This window comes from Panulirus ornatus, chromosome 55 (assembly GCF_036320965.1).
Source record: "Panulirus ornatus isolate Po-2019 chromosome 55, ASM3632096v1, whole genome shotgun sequence".
Lineage (NCBI taxonomy): Eukaryota > Metazoa > Arthropoda > Malacostraca > Decapoda > Palinuridae > Panulirus > Panulirus ornatus.
The window spans coordinates 18,316,842-18,338,503 of record NC_092278.1 but is presented as its reverse complement, the minus strand read 5'-3'; the positions used below and the strand labels follow the sequence as shown (position 1 = coordinate 18,338,503).

General features: G+C 35.7%; 1 protein-coding gene across 4 annotated transcripts in view; it reads right to left on the bottom strand.

Annotated features, from left to right (window-relative positions):
- The window catches only part of LOC139765487 (solute carrier family 41 member 1), a 55,760-nt gene extending 36,627 nt beyond the window's left edge, over positions 1 to 19,133 (bottom strand). For 2 of the 4 annotated variants that reach the window (XM_071692911.1, XM_071692914.1), the window contains exons 1-2: positions 19,003 to 19,133; positions 1,853 to 2,093 (exon numbers count right to left, since the gene is read on the bottom strand). In XM_071692911.1, coding sequence (XP_071549012.1) covers positions 1,853 to 2,074 — 222 coding nt within the window. In that variant the 5' untranslated portion in view covers positions 2,075 to 2,093; positions 19,003 to 19,133. Of the gene's footprint in view, positions 1 to 1,852; positions 2,094 to 5,915; positions 6,081 to 19,002 lie in introns of those variants that run through there. The other 2 variants (XM_071692912.1, XM_071692916.1) reach the window with 2 other exon arrangements.
- Between the last annotated feature and the right edge of the window lie 2,529 nt (positions 19,134 to 21,662).

Below are 21,662 nucleotides of genomic sequence, written 5' to 3'. Positions count from 1 at the left end.
CATAGATACTTTTTACATGTTATATATACAGTCAAAACTTTACAGACATGAATAAATGAACTAACAAATCTCTTTCCACCAAAAATATTAACACTGATACCATAGAAATTCTAATCTTAAAAACAATAGTGCAAGCATACATGTGACATCAAGTTCTGGTAATATATAAGCATCCTCTTTAATGTTCTATGGGTGACTGACCTCCATCACATATTTTCTAATTGTGGCAGTAAGCTGCTAGTGAAATCTATGGCTAATTGGTTCAAGTAAACATCAGATGGGATTTTAAAGAGGAAAAGGGAAGATTTTAAATGTCAAGTAACAATGGAAGCAGCTATACTAGGTTCATTAGAAAAAAATTGGATGAAGATTATGGGTTAGTGGTTTAAACTCTATTTCTTGAAAAAAAATTTAGGTTCTCATGCTTTGTGTATTCATTGTTTATCAATTTAGCTTGTTCTAATCATCCACATTTCCACCAGTATGAAAATACTGCCCTGTGTCCTATTACCACTAGTTTGCACTTGGCTGAACGGAAGCTAATTACTGAAAAAAGCTGGAGCTTCCCTAGGTGTCTCTGTAGATGGCTACAATCCTTAATGCTACTTATTTCCCTCATAACTTTAACATCCACAAAAATATTCATGCATAATGCAAGACTTCATCAAGCAATTCACACAGCTACAGAACATCAGTAGCCCAAAACTAATCCACTGGAGGCTCTACTCATTAACCAATTTGAAATGGCACATGTGACATGTGTCCTTTGTTCCTTTCTGCTCTTGTAACTTTCAACCAACCAGACACTTATACATGCCTGTACATCCATTTTGTTTCTTTAAAAACCTCCAAATGCCCTCAGGCAGTCCAAAAATGTACAGTCAACTTACCTAACTCTTCGTTCTAGGCCAGTATTCCCTTCTTCAAAGAAGTGTAGAAGACTTGTTACACATGACCTCCCCAAGAACCCATACCACCTGTCACTTAGCTAGTAATTCATTTTCAAGCACTTATCCAATTTCTTTCAAGTATGAGAATGCAAATAATATACATATGCTGTGATGGAAATTACTGTCTTGTGAGGCTGGAATTTTCTTAACTTCAGTGACAGTTATGATGAAACTATATATCCATACAAGATATTCTTAGCTTAACAATTCACATGAAAACATGCCGTGTAACAGAACCATATATAGTGGTGTACAAACATTAAGAAAAACCTTGGTGATGTATTCAAACTGCTTAATTAGCAATTCAGCTTTGATATTATTGTCTCATTATGCAAGGACTTTCCCTTTACTACCTCTGCTGATTATAAACTGGGGTAGCATACCTATAACAGATTTGCTGTTGTATCTACTAAAATGTGTCTATATTCTAACATAAAACAAACAACATGCTATTCAACTTTAAAAAATCCTCTAAACTACTGGTGAACAGCAGTGTGTTACTTTCTTAAAAAAAAAGTGTAACATTAGTCACAAAATGCTGAAAAAAAAAGGTCAGCAGACCAGGTTTTACTTTATGATGTTTTTTTCCTTCATCATTTTTCTAATTTCTATATTCAATTTTGATTTTTCAGGCGCAAGTGGAACATCACAACTTTCCTGAGAAAATGTGTAACATTTATTGTGGGGCTACTGCTTGAGCACATTGACATGATTATGCCTAAAAAAATTCTTGAGTTTTTACCAGCACCAGCTAGTCTTTTTCATTTCATCCATTCACATTAGCTATTCGAACCATTTAGAACTTCAAGAATAAAACTCAGGATGTGTTTCAATAATCTGAACATATACATATTTATCTACTGATATTAGCAAATCTAATTCACACACATGTACTATCTCACCTTCTTGTATCTAATTAAGTCATGTGCAGCAATATCAGTCAGTTCATAGGTGTCATCATCATCATCTGAAACATACGGCACCATTTTGCCCCGGCGAAGGCGAAGGTGTGGACTTTCTCCAGTTGTCTTCTGTGCCCGCTTTCCACTACGGCCTCTGCCCTTAGAACCTCCTGTCGTACTACTATGTTTTCTATCTTCTTGGTTCTGTTTCCTTCCATCCATCACGAATGATATTTAAAACCTGAAAAAAGTAAAAAGTCCAACTACTGAGAATGTATCAATGGATGGAGATGATAAACTTGTCTTTTGTTAAAAATTTAGATGGAAAAATCAATTAATCATACTGCAGATTAAAGATTACCTTAAGATTATACAGAAATATACTTACTTAATTTCCTGCTATGGAAGTCCCTTCTACCTCTATGAGGCTCCTACACCACTCAGGGAGCAGGCTACGTCCACTGGACGGGACAATGCATCATATAGCGTGGTAATATTATGTGTGCATCTAGGTGGAGAGTGTGCAGTGCAACTGAGTAGTAAATGCTCTGTGTCTTCATTATGGTAGTTGCATCATAGGCACATATACTCATTTACTTATTGCACAACTACCCTAAGATCAATTACCTTAACACCAATTTCTATGAATGAGTCCTCGTGTTACCCCGGCCCTCTTTCTAAAGGCTCCTGCTGTCCAAGGTTGTACTAATTCCAGTAGAAGGAATATGCGGATTCCTTAAATTGAGAAAATCTTTGATAAGACTGTACTCCCAAACATAATGTCCCACCAAAAGTGATGTTTCACTTGCATAATAACCTTGAGCAAGAGGAGTCAGGTAGAATCTATGTACATATATGTGTGTTACCAGACTCTGCCTGAAAGGAATTACGCCTTAGGTGAAAAGTCTGAGTTGGTGAGGTTGTCTTATTGGGAGCACTGACATATCAAAGAACATTTCACTTCAAAGGAGTGCATCATTTCCCTGCTACTGAAAATAGTAAAGCCTTTGAGCTACACAGGCTCTTGGAAAGAGTTCTTGGGGTAGTTATAAACACTAATATATATATATATATATATATATATATATATACATATATATATATATATATATATATATATATATATATATATATATATATATATACATCTCCACACACATGAAACTGCATGCCATACAACAGTACCTTATCATTCCTCCGTGATCATCATCACCAATCCCATAAGCATGAGCAACACACAAAACTGCATGCATTATGATAACAATTCAATATCATAGGGTCATTTACACCATTCTCATATGCATGAGCTGGATGAAGTACATATCAGCACAATTCTTTTGTGGGAATCAATTTTGCAGGCTGGCAAAAAAAAAGGCAGACATCTAATTTCCTGAGGATTAGCTTCAGCTATGCTACCCTCAATCATCTCTTTGATAATTCTCAAATCTTCAAGGGAAGCCCTAGAAGTAAGCCACAGTCACCATCATTCTATGCATTACATAAACATTCTGACCACAATACTACTCTAAACTAGTCGAGAGTAATCAAGATATAATTACTTCATTAATTATGAATCTTCTGCACGGTCCAGGGAGGTGATAAACAAATGTGTGATGACTACTAATGTTTTTATATCTGATGTGAAGTAATCAAAAGCTGGCAGGTAAAAATGATAATAATAATATAATAACAATAATAATAATAATAATAATGATAATAATAATAATAATAATAATGATAATAATAATAATATGTGATCATACAATTAATCAGCACTATTCTAGATTGCACTTTATGTATATACTGAACATTTCCTCAATGTTCAATAAGTTTTTAGTCTCTATGTGATACCATTACTATTTGTCTGTATTTCAATTTTTTTTCTTTAAAATCTTCTACTCACTCCTTGCTTATTGCATACTTTTTTTTTTTCATGCTCTTCTAATTCACTCACTCTTTTTCTAACAATGGGTACCTTCTTTGCTGCACCATATATATTCTTTTAAATTGGGGCTAACCCGTTCAGTGTTTCTCTTCACTCAAACACTGGTCTCCTACAGTATCTCTAAAAATGGTCACTGCTGAATTCAAGTACTGTCACTAATATAATTCATTCTATGATGTCTGGCAATAAAAGTTTGCTGGCTGGAGGAAAGTGCCCATTAGCAATAAAGAGCAATTTGAACACCTCAGTTACAATTTCTTTTCTTCATACATTCTTCAACAAAGTCAACCATGTTATAGTCATTTCAGCAGACATAATTACTCTGAACCAAAGAAAATACCTTCAGTAAAAACCAGCACCTGTCTCCACCTATATCATTGGCAATGCCCTAGAAACTCCAGCCTGACAGTCTATCATTTACTTTCTATTCAGCAACAACTAACAATTCCTTCAAAGGAATATAACTTTAAGGGGCCCTTATACTATCTACTCTCATTAGTTTCCACTACATGTTCATTGAGGCTGTGGTCTATTTCCAAAGTGTACATAATTACATAGTAGAGAAAAGGAGTTTGACAACCACTGGGCCTGGACCTTAAACTTATTTACAACCCAAACAAATCTTGAAGTTCTCTACTATATGCATTCACGGTCTCATCTCTTCCATCATTCCATTCATCCACCAGACTATAAGTACAAAAGTGCAGTACCAATAGTCCTCTAAACTGTCATCATTTATTCATAAATGTTTCATAACATCCTTAATGGTTAGTTTCTGGGAAACTTTCGTCAACCTTTCTCTGATAAAGCTCAAAAAGGATATGAAGTCAATCTCACTGAAAAGTGTTAATGGTCATATATTTTCCCTTTTTCTTCTCTTACAAAGGGTAAACGTATAGTGCTGCCCTCTCACTGTAATTCAGCTTCTTTTTAATGCATACAACCTATTACATATGTTTTTTTTAGAGCGTTCCTCTCTGTATAAACTCCCTATTATTGCACATTTGTCTCCACATCTAAAATTTCCTATCTGTGTGTGTATTCATGAGCAGTTTGCCAGTCAATGTGGATTGATTTCCATATGTATTTCTTTTTTCAGTAAAATGTACTAACATGCATATTTCATTTACTACATGCTGTCTAAACCTCTTCCTCGGGAACGTCTATACCGTGAAAGCGTGTCTTTATGGGAATGAAGAAACTTCCTCTTGTATTTACACGAGTTTTATGAGGAACATCATAATTGTCTATAAAAAGTAATGATAAGTTTTCATAGCATATGAAAAGAAAGATGATCCCCTGTATTTCCAAAGATGGACACCTCGGTTAAAGTTAAATATATCCAGTTACTTGGAGTTTGTAAATGACGTATATACGTGACGTCAAAGGGAAAGTAGTAATGTCTCATTTTTTATTCTGTATATAACGTTTCGCTGGTATTATACACTCTTCTTTCTCCTATTATATAAAATTAACGTCTACGGTTTGGGTAAGAGGATAATGTGTCGTACACGGAAATGGCAATGGCCGAGCGAAAGTTCCCATCAAGGGTGTGCAGATGCACTCCTAGAATTCACATTCTGTACACATTTCTAACGAACTACACATTTTCTCTTCTTAAATCCCCCACTGTTAACTGGACAATTCAAATTACTGCAGATATCATCCAATACCAAAATTTAGAGTCAGCGTGGTTAAAAACCCATGCCCCCAAATTCCTAGCTACATACGCTCGTTCATACAAGTATAATATTACCTCTACCCACAACTGCCTTATTGAATGATAATTAGGTAACCACCAACTTTAATCTAAAAACTTATTGCAGTAACAAAATACTTCATTTTACAATATCTGATGATTTCAGTAAACATAATTCAATACTATTGTCTGAATGAAAACTTACACGCTTTATCAAATTCATCCTTGAAGCGATTACATGTAAAAAAAAAAATATTTAAATATAACAAAATATACGTATACCTGCAGTTATCAATAATAAAACGATAAACATCCTCACATTCGTAAACTTTCAAAAGATATTCCTAAGGAACAGGTTACTCTCAACCTTACCCTGAAACATGATCGAGACTTATTCCAATCATTCTACACAAACCTACCTTGAAACAGTGAGAAAAGCAGTTGCTCAAAATATTCCACAGGGTATTATTGCTTGAGGAGCTGTTGCACTAGACAGCAAGGCACGGCGGGAATAAAGAGTAGGTGAGAAGGCCCACGATACCCCACAATTTAAACACCCTCCACACCTGCGCGGTATCTGTAGCATGCCAACAAAGTCGCCGCCAAATTATATACCTTACTCCTTCACTGTTTCGATATATCCCCATTGCGATTTGTTTTTTTCTTTGACGAAAAATAACACAATGCCCATGACATAATCTGGAAAATCCAAAGGAGAATAGGGGACTCAGAGCGAAATGAGAGGGAAAATTCCAGAAGAGAACAGTTCTTAAAATATACAAAGCTGCCACCTGACAGGGATGCCTAGTAGTTTCTTTTTTTTTTTTTTTCAAACAACAGGTGTGCAATAACCACTACAAGTATGATCTTGGTGATAAAAGAAGTGCTACTGCATTATCAGTGTCATCCATTCACCTGATATTTCAAATTACGTAACAGTTAGGCAACAGATTACGCGATGAAATGGACTGACCTAATTCCCACGGGATCAATTGTGACTACGACGTATATTTCTTAATATAAACCTACCACACACCCAGTGTCGTATCAGGCATTTTCTGCTTTAAGCACCTTCGAATAATACAAATATAGGCACAAAATATGTTCATAAAAAATCTTTAAAATGTTGCAGATCCACATACAAAATCATAACTGCTTGATTACAGTCATAGTCCTATGATAATTCCCAAAATTAATTTTCAATCACAATCCATAAACGTTTCCCGATAGCATATATCAAACAAAGACTTAAAAACAATATCAAACTAAGAATAAAAAATCTCTCTCTCTCTCTCTCTCTCTCTCTCTCTCTCTCTCTCTCTCTCTCTCTCTCTCTCTCTCTCTCTCAGAGAAAGAAGAGTGCAATCAATTCCTGCAGAAATACAACAGAAGATAAGAAGAGGGTTAAGCTAAAAATATGCGAGTCCATAACGTAAGATAGTTATACAATTTAATGGACTTGTAACAATAAAAATAGAGGACACAAATGGAATACGCGCACAAGCTTTCAATTCTAAACTAGAAAACTAGATAAATGGCTGAAAACAGTTCCTGCAAAACACATGATCAACAAGTATATTAGGTGTGTGGAGGCTCAGAGAAATATTATATTCAACCAAGCAAGACACGACGAGCACTTTCGCTAGCCCTGCCTACTGGCAATCTCCCGATGTAACTCTCTCTCTCTCTCTCTCTCTCTCTCTCTCTCTCTCTCTCTCTCTCTCTCTCTCTCTCTCTCTCTCTCCAGGTTTCTTCCTTAAAAAAAAAAAAACGCTTACGGTATACAGCACTCAGGAACCAAGATATGGGAATGTCACAACAACAGGAGAATATAAGCCTTCAATCTACCTGGACATAAGGTCTATACTCGCCTACCCAAGGTAAACTCACAAGAAAATGCTGTTTCCAAAAGCTTACGAAAGATTTGAAGCCATGGGGCTTTATAATCTTGTGCCTCCTCCCCTCCAAAGCAGACCTTTCAAAAATATATCTGAAAAATAGCGTAAAGGTACACGCATCTGAATTCAAGTAAATGCCTAACATTAAAAAAATGCAAATATGGAAACTGGAAAAACTGCTATTATCATTGACTAGACTGATTATAGTGAGACCCAATGACAGGTATTGCTAGAATTTTCTTAGCTGAAAAAACAAAACAAAAAAAAAAATCTCAAAGAGACAGCGAGGGATTTCGAATATCAACCGAAGCATCTGGAAAGGTTGAGCTGACCATATTGCCACTAAACTGCCATACCTTGAACCCTATAGTATGGTCTATAATGTCATTGAAAATTTTTAATCGTTAGCACTTACATAAATCTTTAAAAAAAAAAAATGTCTTGGTAAATGGACCAATTACTCGTGTTCCACCCTCGTAAATGAACGAGTTTGTCATGATCAAATGGCCTATATGGCAACTCAAAAGCCCGCCAGGATTGGAAATAGTGAAGGCTGAAGTACCTTGGGAGCGACGAATCTTCCCATTTTCAAAACTTCCCAAATCTATCAGGCCCCGTGTTGATTTAAATTGGATCCTATCACTTTCAGAGCCCTTCCCCATACTATCCAGCCTTGGGGTTAATTTAAGGAAAATTTGATTTTCTCGTCCTCAAAGCTCCCCTAAACTCTTAAGACCCTGCGAGGTGGCCTTCTCAATACGCCACCGTCTCCAAATAAAAAATGTATATACAAATATGCAGCACCCATTTGGTCACCCCTCTTGAGGGAACATCTAGATCTAATGCAAAGGGAGCCAAGGAAGGAGACAGAGGTTGTTTCAACAGTATGGGAAGTGTGCTACAGTCGCGGGAAAGGAGAACGCGGAATTACCCACATCGGAAGACAGAAGCAGCATCATGACGTATGAATAACTTTCAAATATTGTATAAAGACGGGCATGACCGACTGCACAGTGAAAGAAAAATGTTAATATGGGAGGAAACTGCATCAATGGAATAAGGTAAGTGATGAGTATAAATACGGAAATATATTTAGTCGTGATGGTACAGAAAGTTCTAGAAGTTGGGTCCTTTGAGAGTAGAGCTCCTTCCCGCACTGTATGAACAGATAAAAAAAATTCTTAACGTGATACTCGTAACCCACAAATATGTAACCACCAACAAACAAATAACATAAGCAACAGACATGAGAGAACCAGTATCTGAAACTTAGGAAAGAATTGTAGGACAATACAACTGGGACAAAATGGAGTATTACAAACAGGTAATGGGAGAGAAGCAATAAAATTATACAAAAATACATATCAATTTCTTGTTAACAAGAAACAATTGGAATTCACATACAATATAGGGCTTGTCAAACCATATGGTGTTCACAATGGCAAGGAAGGAAAGTAGAGAATGAAGGAGGAAGGGGTTTAGCCTTTTAAGTAAGACAACCTAAAGTTTCTGGAACTACTGATAGATGACATTCCTATAATACAATATTTAATAAAACATGATAAAAAATTACACAACCATTACTATAACATTAAGAAAAACTAGAATAGTTGAGGAACCCCATCAAGTAGTGTCAGCAAAAGAACCTTGTATGCCTCCCCATACATTTTCAAAGGTGTCACACTTACAATTTAGTACTTTGTCATCTCTCCTTTGGTCTTTATTACCATCTTCAGATGGCTGGTCATGGAACTGAGGCAATGTACTGATGAGGTGTTGCAGGAAGCAGAAGCCTCATTGTGTGCTCTGAGCACACAGTGCTCCTAAAAATGTCATGTGTACTCACATTTTCTTACTTCCATGCCAGAATTTGGGCCTTCTCCTCCTTAGAAAGGTAAAAGCTGAATATCCTGAAGCACAGGTGGAAGAAAGACTGTGCCTGGGAGCAAAATTCCCAAAATGGAGTGGCAGCCACAAATAGTAAGAAAAACCTTCCCTAAAGACAGCCTGAGGCACACCATGGTGGGTTGCAGGAGCTCACACTGTTAGAAACACAAATCTCAGCAACCCGATGTACAATAAATTCATCCTGAGAGCGTCATATGCCTGTACCCACAATAAAATGTGAAAATATATGGAGGGCAGATAATGATTTTTGCAGACTATTTAACGAAAATAATGAAGGCACAATCAGGATGTATAAGGCATTGATACAAGCCCTAATTAACAACAAGTTCCAAAAAATGTGGGCCTTATCAACAAGAAAATGTGAGAAATTTTGGATTCACAAGGGGAAAAGAAATTGTGGAAATATAAATTCCCAGAATGTGTCAAGGAAAACATCTAGTACCAATATGTCCCATGAATATGTAGGGCTGAAACACCATCGCAATACTTAATCTCATTTTTATGTATTTTAGGCTAGAAATATAGACCAATGATACTGCACTATACCACAATTGGAAACAATTATTATGCAGTTCTCATACTTGAGTATGTGGTTAATAAAGAAATGAAAATAGAATCTGGGGAGACAATATCTTTCAGAAAAGATACAATGGTGGAAATCATTAAAATAAATAGAAACATAAATAGGAAATCATATACTGCAGTCAGAATATGGAACAGCAATACAAGAATTTCTGTGTAATCTATGATAAGGGGTCAGGAGATAGGTAGCAGTTACAGGTAATGGAGACAGAGGATCATATGAGAAAGAAGGGAGGTCTCAAAGAAAGTCATGTATAGTAACTAAAAAAACTGACTGAAGACATTGATGGCACAGTTATCAGGCAGAACTTGAAATGCAGGGGATAAAGAGAGAAAAAAATGAACAATGCAAATGATAATTTCAAATTCTTGTATAAACCTACGTAAATCTATCATGAAGAAACGGTCACCTGAAGAATAATTAATCAGGCTCAAAGACTCAAAGGGAAGGGCTACTGAATTTGAACAGGGAACATGAGAAAATTAACCTTAAATTTTAACTATTTACAGTGGAGGCTGCAGTGCCACTGTAATAACAAGATAGTACATGGGGATACCATGGAAAGAACTGAGACAAGATATCAGTATGTAACTGAATGGTTTTGATTCACATAAGGGACATGGTTAGATGTAATCTCACAATGCATACTAATAGTGTGCAAAAACACTTGACATAGGCCACTAGAGATGTTCAGAAACCTAACGAGGGAGGAAATACGAAACCTTTATCCATGATGAAGGATGAAAATGCATTTAAACTTCAAGGTAGGATCACTGACAAGCACAAAGAGTGAAAAATGATAAAAGATCATATGATATCTAAGAAAATGTGAGTAATGGGGCCCTAACAGATGTAGAACTTCCTCCCAAACAGGTAATCTCAAATATGTATTCATGTATGAAATTCAAAAACAAACACAAACAAACAGCCAAGCAAAACAAACACAAAAATACACTTACACTCTCTCTGTAAACCCTTCTTTCAATCTATCTGTCAGTTTACCTGTATATCTATCTCTCTCCTTTTCTTTGGCATTTATATTCTCATAACATTAACAAAAAAAAGTATGTTGAATATATACCATAATGCAGATGACTATGATTCTGGTATTTTATATCAAATGCTTACATACAATGAATTCCTAAAGTTTCTTGCAAACATTGCTGGCATACTAATGAAATTCAGTGCACGAGACAGGAAGACCACAAAGGGTGATGAAATTTCAAGGGGATACCCAGAACTGAAGGTAATCAATGAAGGACACCACCATCATGTTGGTTCATGAGTTCCTGGGATTAAATGTACTTGAAAGGGAAAGGTATGTCCCAGCAATATGACACAATAGAGAGTGCCTAAGACAGGGAAGTGTGATAGTTCCAAAAAGCAATTCATGTACATAATTTTGATGGAAGTGGGATCCAGGATGAAAGTTTTTGTAATATAAATTCCAGTAATGCCATAATTTCAAATCAAACTTTTCAGGTAGGTGTTTTTGGAAGTGTTTGGCCATAGGGATATTCTGAATAAAATACCTAAAATGTTCCATTTGGTGATGCACAGCTATGCTTACAAAGTTTATAAAATATAGATACTAAATGACAGGTATTATAGAGAATGAAATATAAAATGAGTTGTTATTGTATCACAAATAAACAACAAGTTGTGGGTTCAAAGAGATTCTGACATACAAATGGACATGTCTGCATTGTGAAGACAACTGTGCAGATATCTTTTTACACATTGATACTCATGAAGTGCAAAAAACATGGCTTACACTGGTGCAAAAGTATAATCATTCATAAAAAAAAGCCTACAGAAGCACTAAGAATTCTATAATTCATGCATATATGCTTATGTAATTTAATATATAATCATGTTAATCTCTGCAATCTACATTAAACCAAAAAGACCCACAATGACATCATGGCCAAGGCAAGCTGTACTCTTTACTTATGTGATCTGAGGAGGTGCCATGAATACATTAGGGCATCAGTATACAAAGCACTCATCATGCTATGCACTGAATACTACATGTACAGTATCTGGGACACTACCCATGATGTTAATGAACAGAAGCACAACATAAAACTAACTGAAAGCGTAACTACTACCTACAGTTTACATCTATAATCCTGCTTTGTAAACACCAAACTAGACCCTATGACAAAAGCTGACAAGAAAATCATCTCAATGTTCGAAAGATACATGGGTTATTAAAAATTAAAAAAAATTATGTATATGTGCCCCACAGATATACAGTTAAGACAAAAACATCAACATTTGCAATGTGTCTCCTGTTTTAAAGTACATTATCATTTATGTACCATCCATAAGAAGTAATAAGTTTGACAGTGTAATATATTAGAACTGAAGGTAGTATAAAGAAATGGATTTGAATGCCAGGTTACGTTAAATACGTCAAAAGTTTTGCTATATTCAGTTATAAGTTCAAAAGGCATCTTACATGATCATAGCAAACGCATATGCCTGCATATTTCCTATCCAATGTTGAGTGCTGATTAATATCTTGTATTCATTTAAAATTCATATGTCTTAAATGCAAGACTTTTATTACCATATTACCACTACATCATGATATACATAATCAGCTTCTCTGGAATTGTTTTACTTTGTTAAAGCCCAATCTTAAAGAATAAACACCACTGCACATCTCATGGTATTAATGGTGTACTGTATCTTTACCATCACAAAAATTACTTTTATGTAACAAAACAGAGCAGATATTCAGGTACCACAATGGTAATATGGGCTTTTGAGTTTTATTCTCTAACTAAATATGTAAAATTATGATCATGAATATACTTTTCTATTCTAAGATTTGCAAGGTCCAATACTGTTCTCTGATGTGCCACTACCAGAAGATCAAGTGTGTATTTCTGACTATGGGGGCATTTAGGTGGGTGTGTGTGCTCTGCATGATGTGTATGTGTGTAATTACCTATTTGTAATTCATAGGAAGGAAGGTTTACTCTTATGGGGCTCCATCGCTTTAACATTCTCTATTATCATACTGTCCTCTTATTCCATACATCCAATACTCTTATACAATAAGAGTACTCTTAAAATTTTTAATGAGTTTCTTGCTTAATTTGATGTTATGACCTCTATCCCTAATTTCTCAAAAATTGTTTGCAGTTTGTGTCATAAATCTTTTAAAAACTTAAAAGTGAAGGTCACCCCTCACTCTTCTCTCTTACAAGGTGGTTAAACCTAAAGCCTCTAGCCTTTCCCTGTAATTCAGCCCTTTTAATTTTTTACCATCTTTTTCATCTGGACCTTCTCCATTAGCTCTTGGTGCTTTTTAATGTATGTTTGTGACCAAATTAAACAAACTTTAGCAGCATACTCTACTTTGGCATCATATGGGAAATATATAACTTGCTGAGTATTTTCTTATCCATTTACCTGAAAGCTATTCTAATATTTTCCAACATATAGACTGTCTCCTTAACTATTCTCCTAATGTGGGACTCTGGTGACATGTTTAGGACGTTGTTGACTCCTAAGTCCTTCTCACACAGAATCCTGATGCATATTTTCAACTAATTTATGATTATATTGAGGCCTCCTTTCACTGTCCCATCCTCATTACTTTACATTTGCTAAGAGTGAATTTCATTAACCAAGTATCAAAGAGACTTGAATGTCCATTTAGGTCACCTTGTAAGTTGATGTAATCCTTCTCATGTGTGTATGTGTTCATGAATGTGCAACTTTTTTAAACAATAACTTTACTGTCACTTGCTTCTCAATAAATGTATTACCATTATATTTTTCTTATAATCATGTTCGATAACAAAGTCAGGAAGTTCAAATTGAGATAACCATATGAGATATGTGTAAATGTTATCGAACATTTTTTTTTTTTCTTATACTTTGTCGCTACCTCGCAAACGCGGGAGACAGCGACAAAGTATATAAAAAAAAAAAAAAAAATGTTCGATAACATTTACACATATCTCATATGGTTATCTCAATTTGAACTTCCTGACTTTGTCTTTCTCATCTTCATCTATGTTAAAACATCCCTCGGGACATAGAAGGCAACTAGAAAGATGGTGGGGTGGGAAAGCTCTCTTTGTGTTTCAGGGAAGAAATCATCCTTGCCTTGAATTTCAATTTCTAAAAGTGGAAACAGAAGTCAAGCAAGGAGTGCTCACTGTTCATATCCTTTGAAGATTCAGGGTGAGTTGTCTGAATATGTATGGATATAACCAGGATGTATAGAAAGGAAGAGATTGACAGGTAGTATGTTTGGAGAGAGGAATCTGGATGATCTAGCTACAAGTGAAACTAAACTCTACAGGAAAGGGGAGAAGTGGTTGGTAATGTCAAGGGGTAAAGTCTTGGGTTGGTTTGAGGGCAAGAGCAAAGGAGAGAGTGGCACTTATGCTAAAGGAGAAGTTGTGGGAATGTACTAAAAAGTGCAAGGATGTGAGTTCCAGACTGATATGGGTTAAAATGAAATTGAATGATGAAAGATGGGCAATTGTAAATGCTTTTGTACCTGGTAATGTGAGGCAATAGGAATGGGTTAAAGCTACAAGTAGAGATTTTATCACAAGTGTGAGGAATGTGTGCAAATAAGAAGGGAGAAGGGTGAGGTGTTCCAGGTGTGGGTTTGCATCACGGGAAACTGTTTAATCTGATTATGGATAGGGTGATGAGGAAGGTAAATGTAAAAATCTTAAAAATAAGGGCAAGTTTATTTCATTCAGTTGGTGGCAAAGCCTGGGAGGTGAATCTGTCTCTGTTTTCAGATGACAAGTCTCCAGTGGTAGACGAGTAAAAAAAAAAAAAAAAAAAAAATGCAAGTGCTGGTGTAAGAATTCAAAGAAGTGTGTGAAAGGAGAAGGCTAAGAGTTAACATGAATAAAAGTAAGGTTACAAGGTATCGCAAGGAAGTGAGTGAGGTTGGTTTGTGTGTGAAAGTTAAATGAGAGAACCTGCAGGAAGTAGTTTTACTAACCTGGGAGTAGGCATGGTAATGGATGGAACCATAATTGCTCAAGCAAACCACAGGATGGTTAAGGGGCAAATGTCTTTGATCCAACAATGTGTGAAAAGACAGGTCATTGTTTGCAAGAGTAAATATGGGTATGTTTGATGGTACAGTAAAATCAGCAGTAATGCATGAATGCAAGATGTAGGTCCTACATGCAAAAAAAAAAAAAGAAGAGTGTGGTTGTGCTGGAAATGATTTGCGTAGGGAAAATATGTAGGTTGATCATGCAGGGAATGACTGTGTAAGACAGAGGTGCAGTAGTATGCAAAGCATAACTAAGAAAGATGAACAGGGTGTATTGATATAGTTTGGCTATATGGAGAGGATAAGTGAAGGGAGATTGACTAAGAGAATAACAAATTCAGAAGTAGAGGGAGCAAGGGGAGGACCAACAAGGTGACAAGGATGGAGAGAATCAGAGTTATTGGGACCTGAACATGCAGGAAGGTGAAGCATGTATGAGATACAGCAAACTGGAGCAATATGGTTCACAAGAGTTGATGTTCTGTCAATGGGTTGAACCAGTGTATAAGATGTGGTTAGGGGGAACCATGGAAAGATTTGTGGGGCTTGGCTGCAGATGGGAGCTGTCTAAATCATCATAACACCTTGAGAGTAATTACGAATAAATAAGAATATTTTTCGTCCATTCTTAGTGCTGCCTTACTAAACAAGTAATGGAAAAAACACAAAAAAAGTATTTATCAACAGTAAAAAGTAAGAAAAAGTATTTAACTACTGTCAAACATCTTAAATGGCCCTAAAAGCTAGGTTGTTTAAGACTGAACATTGTACATATGCGATTTGTAATAATGTCAAATTATGTAAACACTGGAAAAATGAATAATCATATAAAAATCAATTCAAAAGTACTACCTGCTTTAGAGGTTATATTGAATAAACAAAAAATCTAAGAACTATTTAGTAATGTGACTAAAAAAAGAAATATTGCAATATGACATGACTCATTTTTCTTCCAGAGGGAAGAAACAGAGGTGAGAACCCCAGCACAATATCAACAATTACACTCTTAAAGTTTTTGGTATGAAAACTACAGCAGACAAACCCAACTCTCCAAACATGGGAGGTTACAATACAATGAGGTAAGTCAAGACTGGGTTATGCTATTTCAATACAAGGTAGTTAGGTTATTTCAAGACTAGGGTAATTTACAGTTATGATAATTTAGGTGTGTGTGTGTGTGTGTTGTAAATGTTACCAATTACTGAATGGGATTCATAAAATATATATTTAACAAAGTTAAAGGATATATTCATTTGAATGCTAAAAAGTGCTAAAATTCTTAATGCATTTTGTTCACATGCATAAAAGACCAGTCTAACAAATAATTTACCTGAATCCAAATGTAACAGTTACATGCAAAGGAAAACTGTGATAAACAGAAAACAACAATAGTTACATCTCAATGAAAACTGTAATAAATTCAAAACAGTATAGTCTGCTCATGGCAGTAAACTAAAAAATAACATCAAACTGGAGAAATTCAATTTTAGTTCTCTGTTAATTAACATGAGAGGAATCAATGGGAGATGACATCACTGCTATCACTTAGGAGCAATCTAATTTTACTTGCAAGCACTCTAAAAGCTAATTTCTGTGATGCAAAAAGGTCAAAGAATCCAATGATGATGTGAACTATCACTCTTAATATTTGAAATGCACATAATTTGTTTTCAGTTTGCCCAATAAGAGTACCATATATTGATGTAATTATATTATTATGGCCACACGGGCTTATTCATCCAGGGTGCAATTTGGTTTCATTTCAGCAAATGTCTATATATATGTGTAATTTGTTGGATTCCAGAACATTAAAGGAAAGTGAAGATGTGTGATAGAAACCTGAAATTTGGCCACTACTCCAAACACTAGCTTAGAAAAATTACCCAGAAATATTTCAACATACCTAACCTTAATGGAAATGTGATTAATTAATTTCTGCATAGTAGTCAGTGCAATGCTCCACCTCTCTGTCTGAGATTTTTCTAAAGTTCGTATGTTTTTCCAATTCATTTATATTATTGTGAGCAAAATACTAAATATCTAACAACACCAAAGCAGAGTAATATAAGGTAGATTAAAATAAGTATTCTGTGTTCTATGGTATTTAAGTTATAATTTGTTGGGTTTACTAGCTGATGTGCTTTGTAGACTAGCTTAAGTTGAATTAATTGTTTCAAGTGCTTTCCTGATTAGCTATGGTTAGGATGGTCAATATTTTCTTTTTCAGCTTATCCCAAAATTTTCCTTCATTTTTCAATACCTTTTTCACTTAAATACTTTAACAATACTTAAGGTACGTGAGTAACCAAAAGCTTTTTATTTTTGTGTCCCACTGTAAAAAAGAAATTCTAACATATTAAGCATTTCTATAACATTTAATATTCTGTTTTCCTTATTTTACCGCAGCAAGATACAAAACACAACTTGGTAAATATGTGTTTCCAATACTACCCGCCTGGGTATCTGGAGGGTTAGTTAATGGCTGTTTAGAGAAACAGCACTTCAGTGTTTTACACTCCTCTGACCCAGGTAGCTGCCTTTTCTTTCTGCCCCAATCACATGTAGACAACTGGCATTTTGTCCACAAACATGCAATCTCTCCTTATCCCACATAACACTCAACAACACATAACTCGGACAACTCATTCTTCCTAACTCTAGATTCTCCTACAATGAGCACTATGTGCTAGCCCTGCCTTTTGGCAAACTGTTAGGAGCAATCAATAGAGGTAGTAGGTAGCAAAATTACAGAGGAGCATTTGGAAGACACATTAAGGAGAAGGCGTAGGTAGAAACATTAGGTGAGGGCATTAAGCAAAAGTAGTTGGATAGAACACTAGGCAGGAACATTAAGCAGAAGCCTCCATAAACATTAGAGTTGTCCTCTGCCAGTGGCCTGTTAAGGGTGAGGCACTACAGCACTGGAGTTCACCAGCTATGGAGACTCTTTAGGTGTGGCCACTCCCTTCAGGGAGTTACCGAACGGTATGTGCATCAGAGATGTAGACAGACAGATAAATACGTACTGTGGTTTATAGGCATTACAGAATGACAAATACGACTGAAATAACATATGGTTTTGTAAGGAAAGCATGTCAGTGAACTCCTTACACTAAGTAAAAGTGATTTAGCAGTGCATTAAATTGATGTAATGATGCTAAGCCGCTTTACTATAACAATCAAAAAACAATGGAGAGGGATATAAAGATCAGGAAAATGTTGAGTCAATTATCAGTAGGTGAAATGATTTTAAAATCCAGAGAATATCTGAAAACCTCGTTTAACTTCCCCTAACAGCCAAAATAAAATGTAACTATTAAATACATTGATGTCTTGCCCCATGGTGAAGAATTACAAGAGTGATACGAGACAAGGAAAACAAATACAACACAAAATCTGGATGTAAACATTAACAACAAACACATGTATATATGAAACTACACCAATCACACTTAACAAATAACAATGAAAACATTAGTTACTATGGGGAAGTTACATACAGTTTTCATAAGTTCTTTTGATTTTTGCCAGTGTTTCACCTTTTAAAATATCTCCATATATTGTGTGAGCTTTATAGCACTACTATGAATATATTATTATTGTATGAGTACTTAAGTCATTTAATCACTAAGTGTATGGAATCCATTAATATGAGTTTCACTGAAATCATTGTTATTTATGTGCCTCCCCTAAAATGTAGAATTATCCATTAACTTATTATTTTTCACCATACAACAAGAAAAGGCAATCTGTAAAGCTTTTCAGTGCCAGGCAGTCTTGAAATTGGGTAGTTCCACATTAGCCCCTAATTCGAACCGACACATCTCTTTCATAACCTCGCAGTTTAACACTCGAAATTCAAATTCTGGCAAATTTCACATGGCTTTAATCCATACCCTGCCATTTTGAGGTTGGGAAAAGTATATATTTTCGTCACAATTGTCTTAATCATGTCTTCTCTTTTACTTTTACTTCACCTATTATGCAATTTATAGTATTGTATCAAACTTTCTTCTACAAAACATGCATACTCTAGTACCTACAATATACAACATTCAGATACTTACCTCCATTCTTTTTTCCTATAAATGAAGCATAATCCCTGGCCAAGTTCACAAAATATGATAAAATGACACGAGCGGCCTTGGCTCAGCTGCATGCGTGTAAACAAAAACAGGTTGACCAACATATACCCTTCACTTGCTACTCCCATCCCTCATGTCTACTCTTCTTTGTCTGGATTTTTCTTTTTATGTTAATTGTTATTATTATACTCAGTTGAAAATTAACAAAATATAGATCTATAGATAAATAAAAATTCATAACTTTAGAGAGATTGCTCCATACCATGTTTGTATGGCTACGGTAAAGAGAATGGTTATGGTGTTGACATATCACAGGGGAATCTCATATATTAGATTAATGTTAACTCTATTATATATGTCCCTTTTCATATTCATATGGGCTGCCCATACCCAGGCAGCTTGGTCTTCAACGAACCAAATTAGCTCAATGATATCCAGAAATGTCTCCAGTAACGAACCAGACATGTCCCGTTGTAAAATACCATTGGGTACAAGAGTTCCCGCGTTCATCCCACGATCGTGCACTCAAGGGTGTTTTGGCGTAGCTAACGAGTCTTAGAATATCATTAATATGTCCATGTAGCTATATAGTTCGAGGTATATTATTATGGAACACGTGATATGAATCCCAAAGAAAACCACTTGAGATCCTAGCAGCATACAGACATATGACCTTTAAAGATCTCCGGGATTGACGGGGAACCTACAGTCAAATCGAATCCTGTCACATGCTGAATTGTCTTTGAAGCTTCCCGGAATCATCATAGTAATATTAATCTTATCTCTCACTCTCCTATTTTATTTTTCTGCACTGGTATACTGATTCTCTTCTCTAGGTGATTTGAATATATATATATATATATATATATATATATATATATATATATATATATATATATATATATATATATGTATATATATATATATATATATATATATATATATATATATATATATATATATATATATATATATATTCGTAAGAATTAGCCTAAGTGTAGCAAAGTACATAAAGACGATGGGGCAGTTTCTCAAAAGTATTTCATATTTTACTTATAGAGTATTTGTATACTGATTAACACATGTGTTTCACAAGGATTCCATATGTTTCGTGCATCTCCTAAATGTATCTTTTATCACACCTACACCGTCCAACCCGGGGTTGAGCCCACAGTTATTTGAACTGTGGACGCGGCAATCAGCCCACTTGCAACGTGTCCGTCCTCTTATCGTGGCTGCTTGGTACTTGCATTCTTTAGGTGTGTGTGTGTGTCAAGGAAGGAAAAGAGAGGATTAAGGAATGACCTTATCATAACTTTGTGTTTTGAAACCAATTTGATGCAATACACAACAGTTCTTTGAAAGATTTAAGTGCACCTCTTTTAACTAAGTAGGAAAAAAAAAAATAAGGAAGTACTTCTATAAAATAAGGGAAGTGGAGGAATGGAATGAAATGAATTATAAGATTATGAAAGTAAACAGCACAAAAATCTAAACGGATGATGAAGTCCAAGATATGGAGCCCAACGATTGCGGAACTCCCCATACAGTACAGATAGGTAATCACACACACCACACACACACACACACACACACACACACATATATATATATATATATATATATATATATATATATATATATATATATATATATATATATATATATATTATTATTTTTTTATTATACTTTGTCGCTGTCTCCCGCGTTTGCGAGGTAGCGCAAGGAAACAGACGAAAGAAATGGCCCAACCCCCCCCCCCCCCCCACCCCCATACCCATGTATATACATACGTCCACACACGCAAATATACATACCTACACAGCTTTCCATGGTTTACCCCAGACGCTTCACATGCCTTGATTCAATCCACTGACATATATACATATATATACATATATATATATATATATATATATATATATATATACATATATACATATATATATATATTCCTATGAGTCCAAGGGAAAAACGAAACACGATAAGCTCCCAAGTGCACTCCCGTGCAACAATCAACTGATATACAGCAGACACACAGCGAAGAGACGCAGCTAGGACGCCATTTGGACAATCGCATGTTTACCAAATGGCATCCTAGCTACGTCCCCCCGCTGCACATCAACTGACTTATATTCTCTCTTGTGTCGCCCCTGATGATGTGATCACTACACGAAAGTGCACCCGGGAACCCGTGCCTCACCTTCCCCGTGGACCCAGAATATATTTGATCGCGCAAGATTGTGATCCTTCCCAATATATACATATATATATATATATATACATATATATATATATATATATATATATATATATATATATATATATATTTTTTTTTTTTTTTTTTTTTTTTTTTTTTTGCTTTGTCGCTGTCTCTCGCGTTTGCGAGGTAGCGCAAGGAAACAGACGAAAGAAATGGCCCAACCCACCCCCATACACATGCCCCGACTCAATCCACTGACAGCACGCCAACCCCGGCACACCACATCGCTCCAATTCACTCTATTCCCCGCCCTCCCCTCACCCTCCTGCACTATCCCTGGGGATAGGGGATTAAGAATACTTCCCACGTATTCCCTGCGTGTCGTAGAAGGCGACTAAAAGGGGAGGGAGCGGGGGGCTGGAAATCCTCCCCTCTCGTT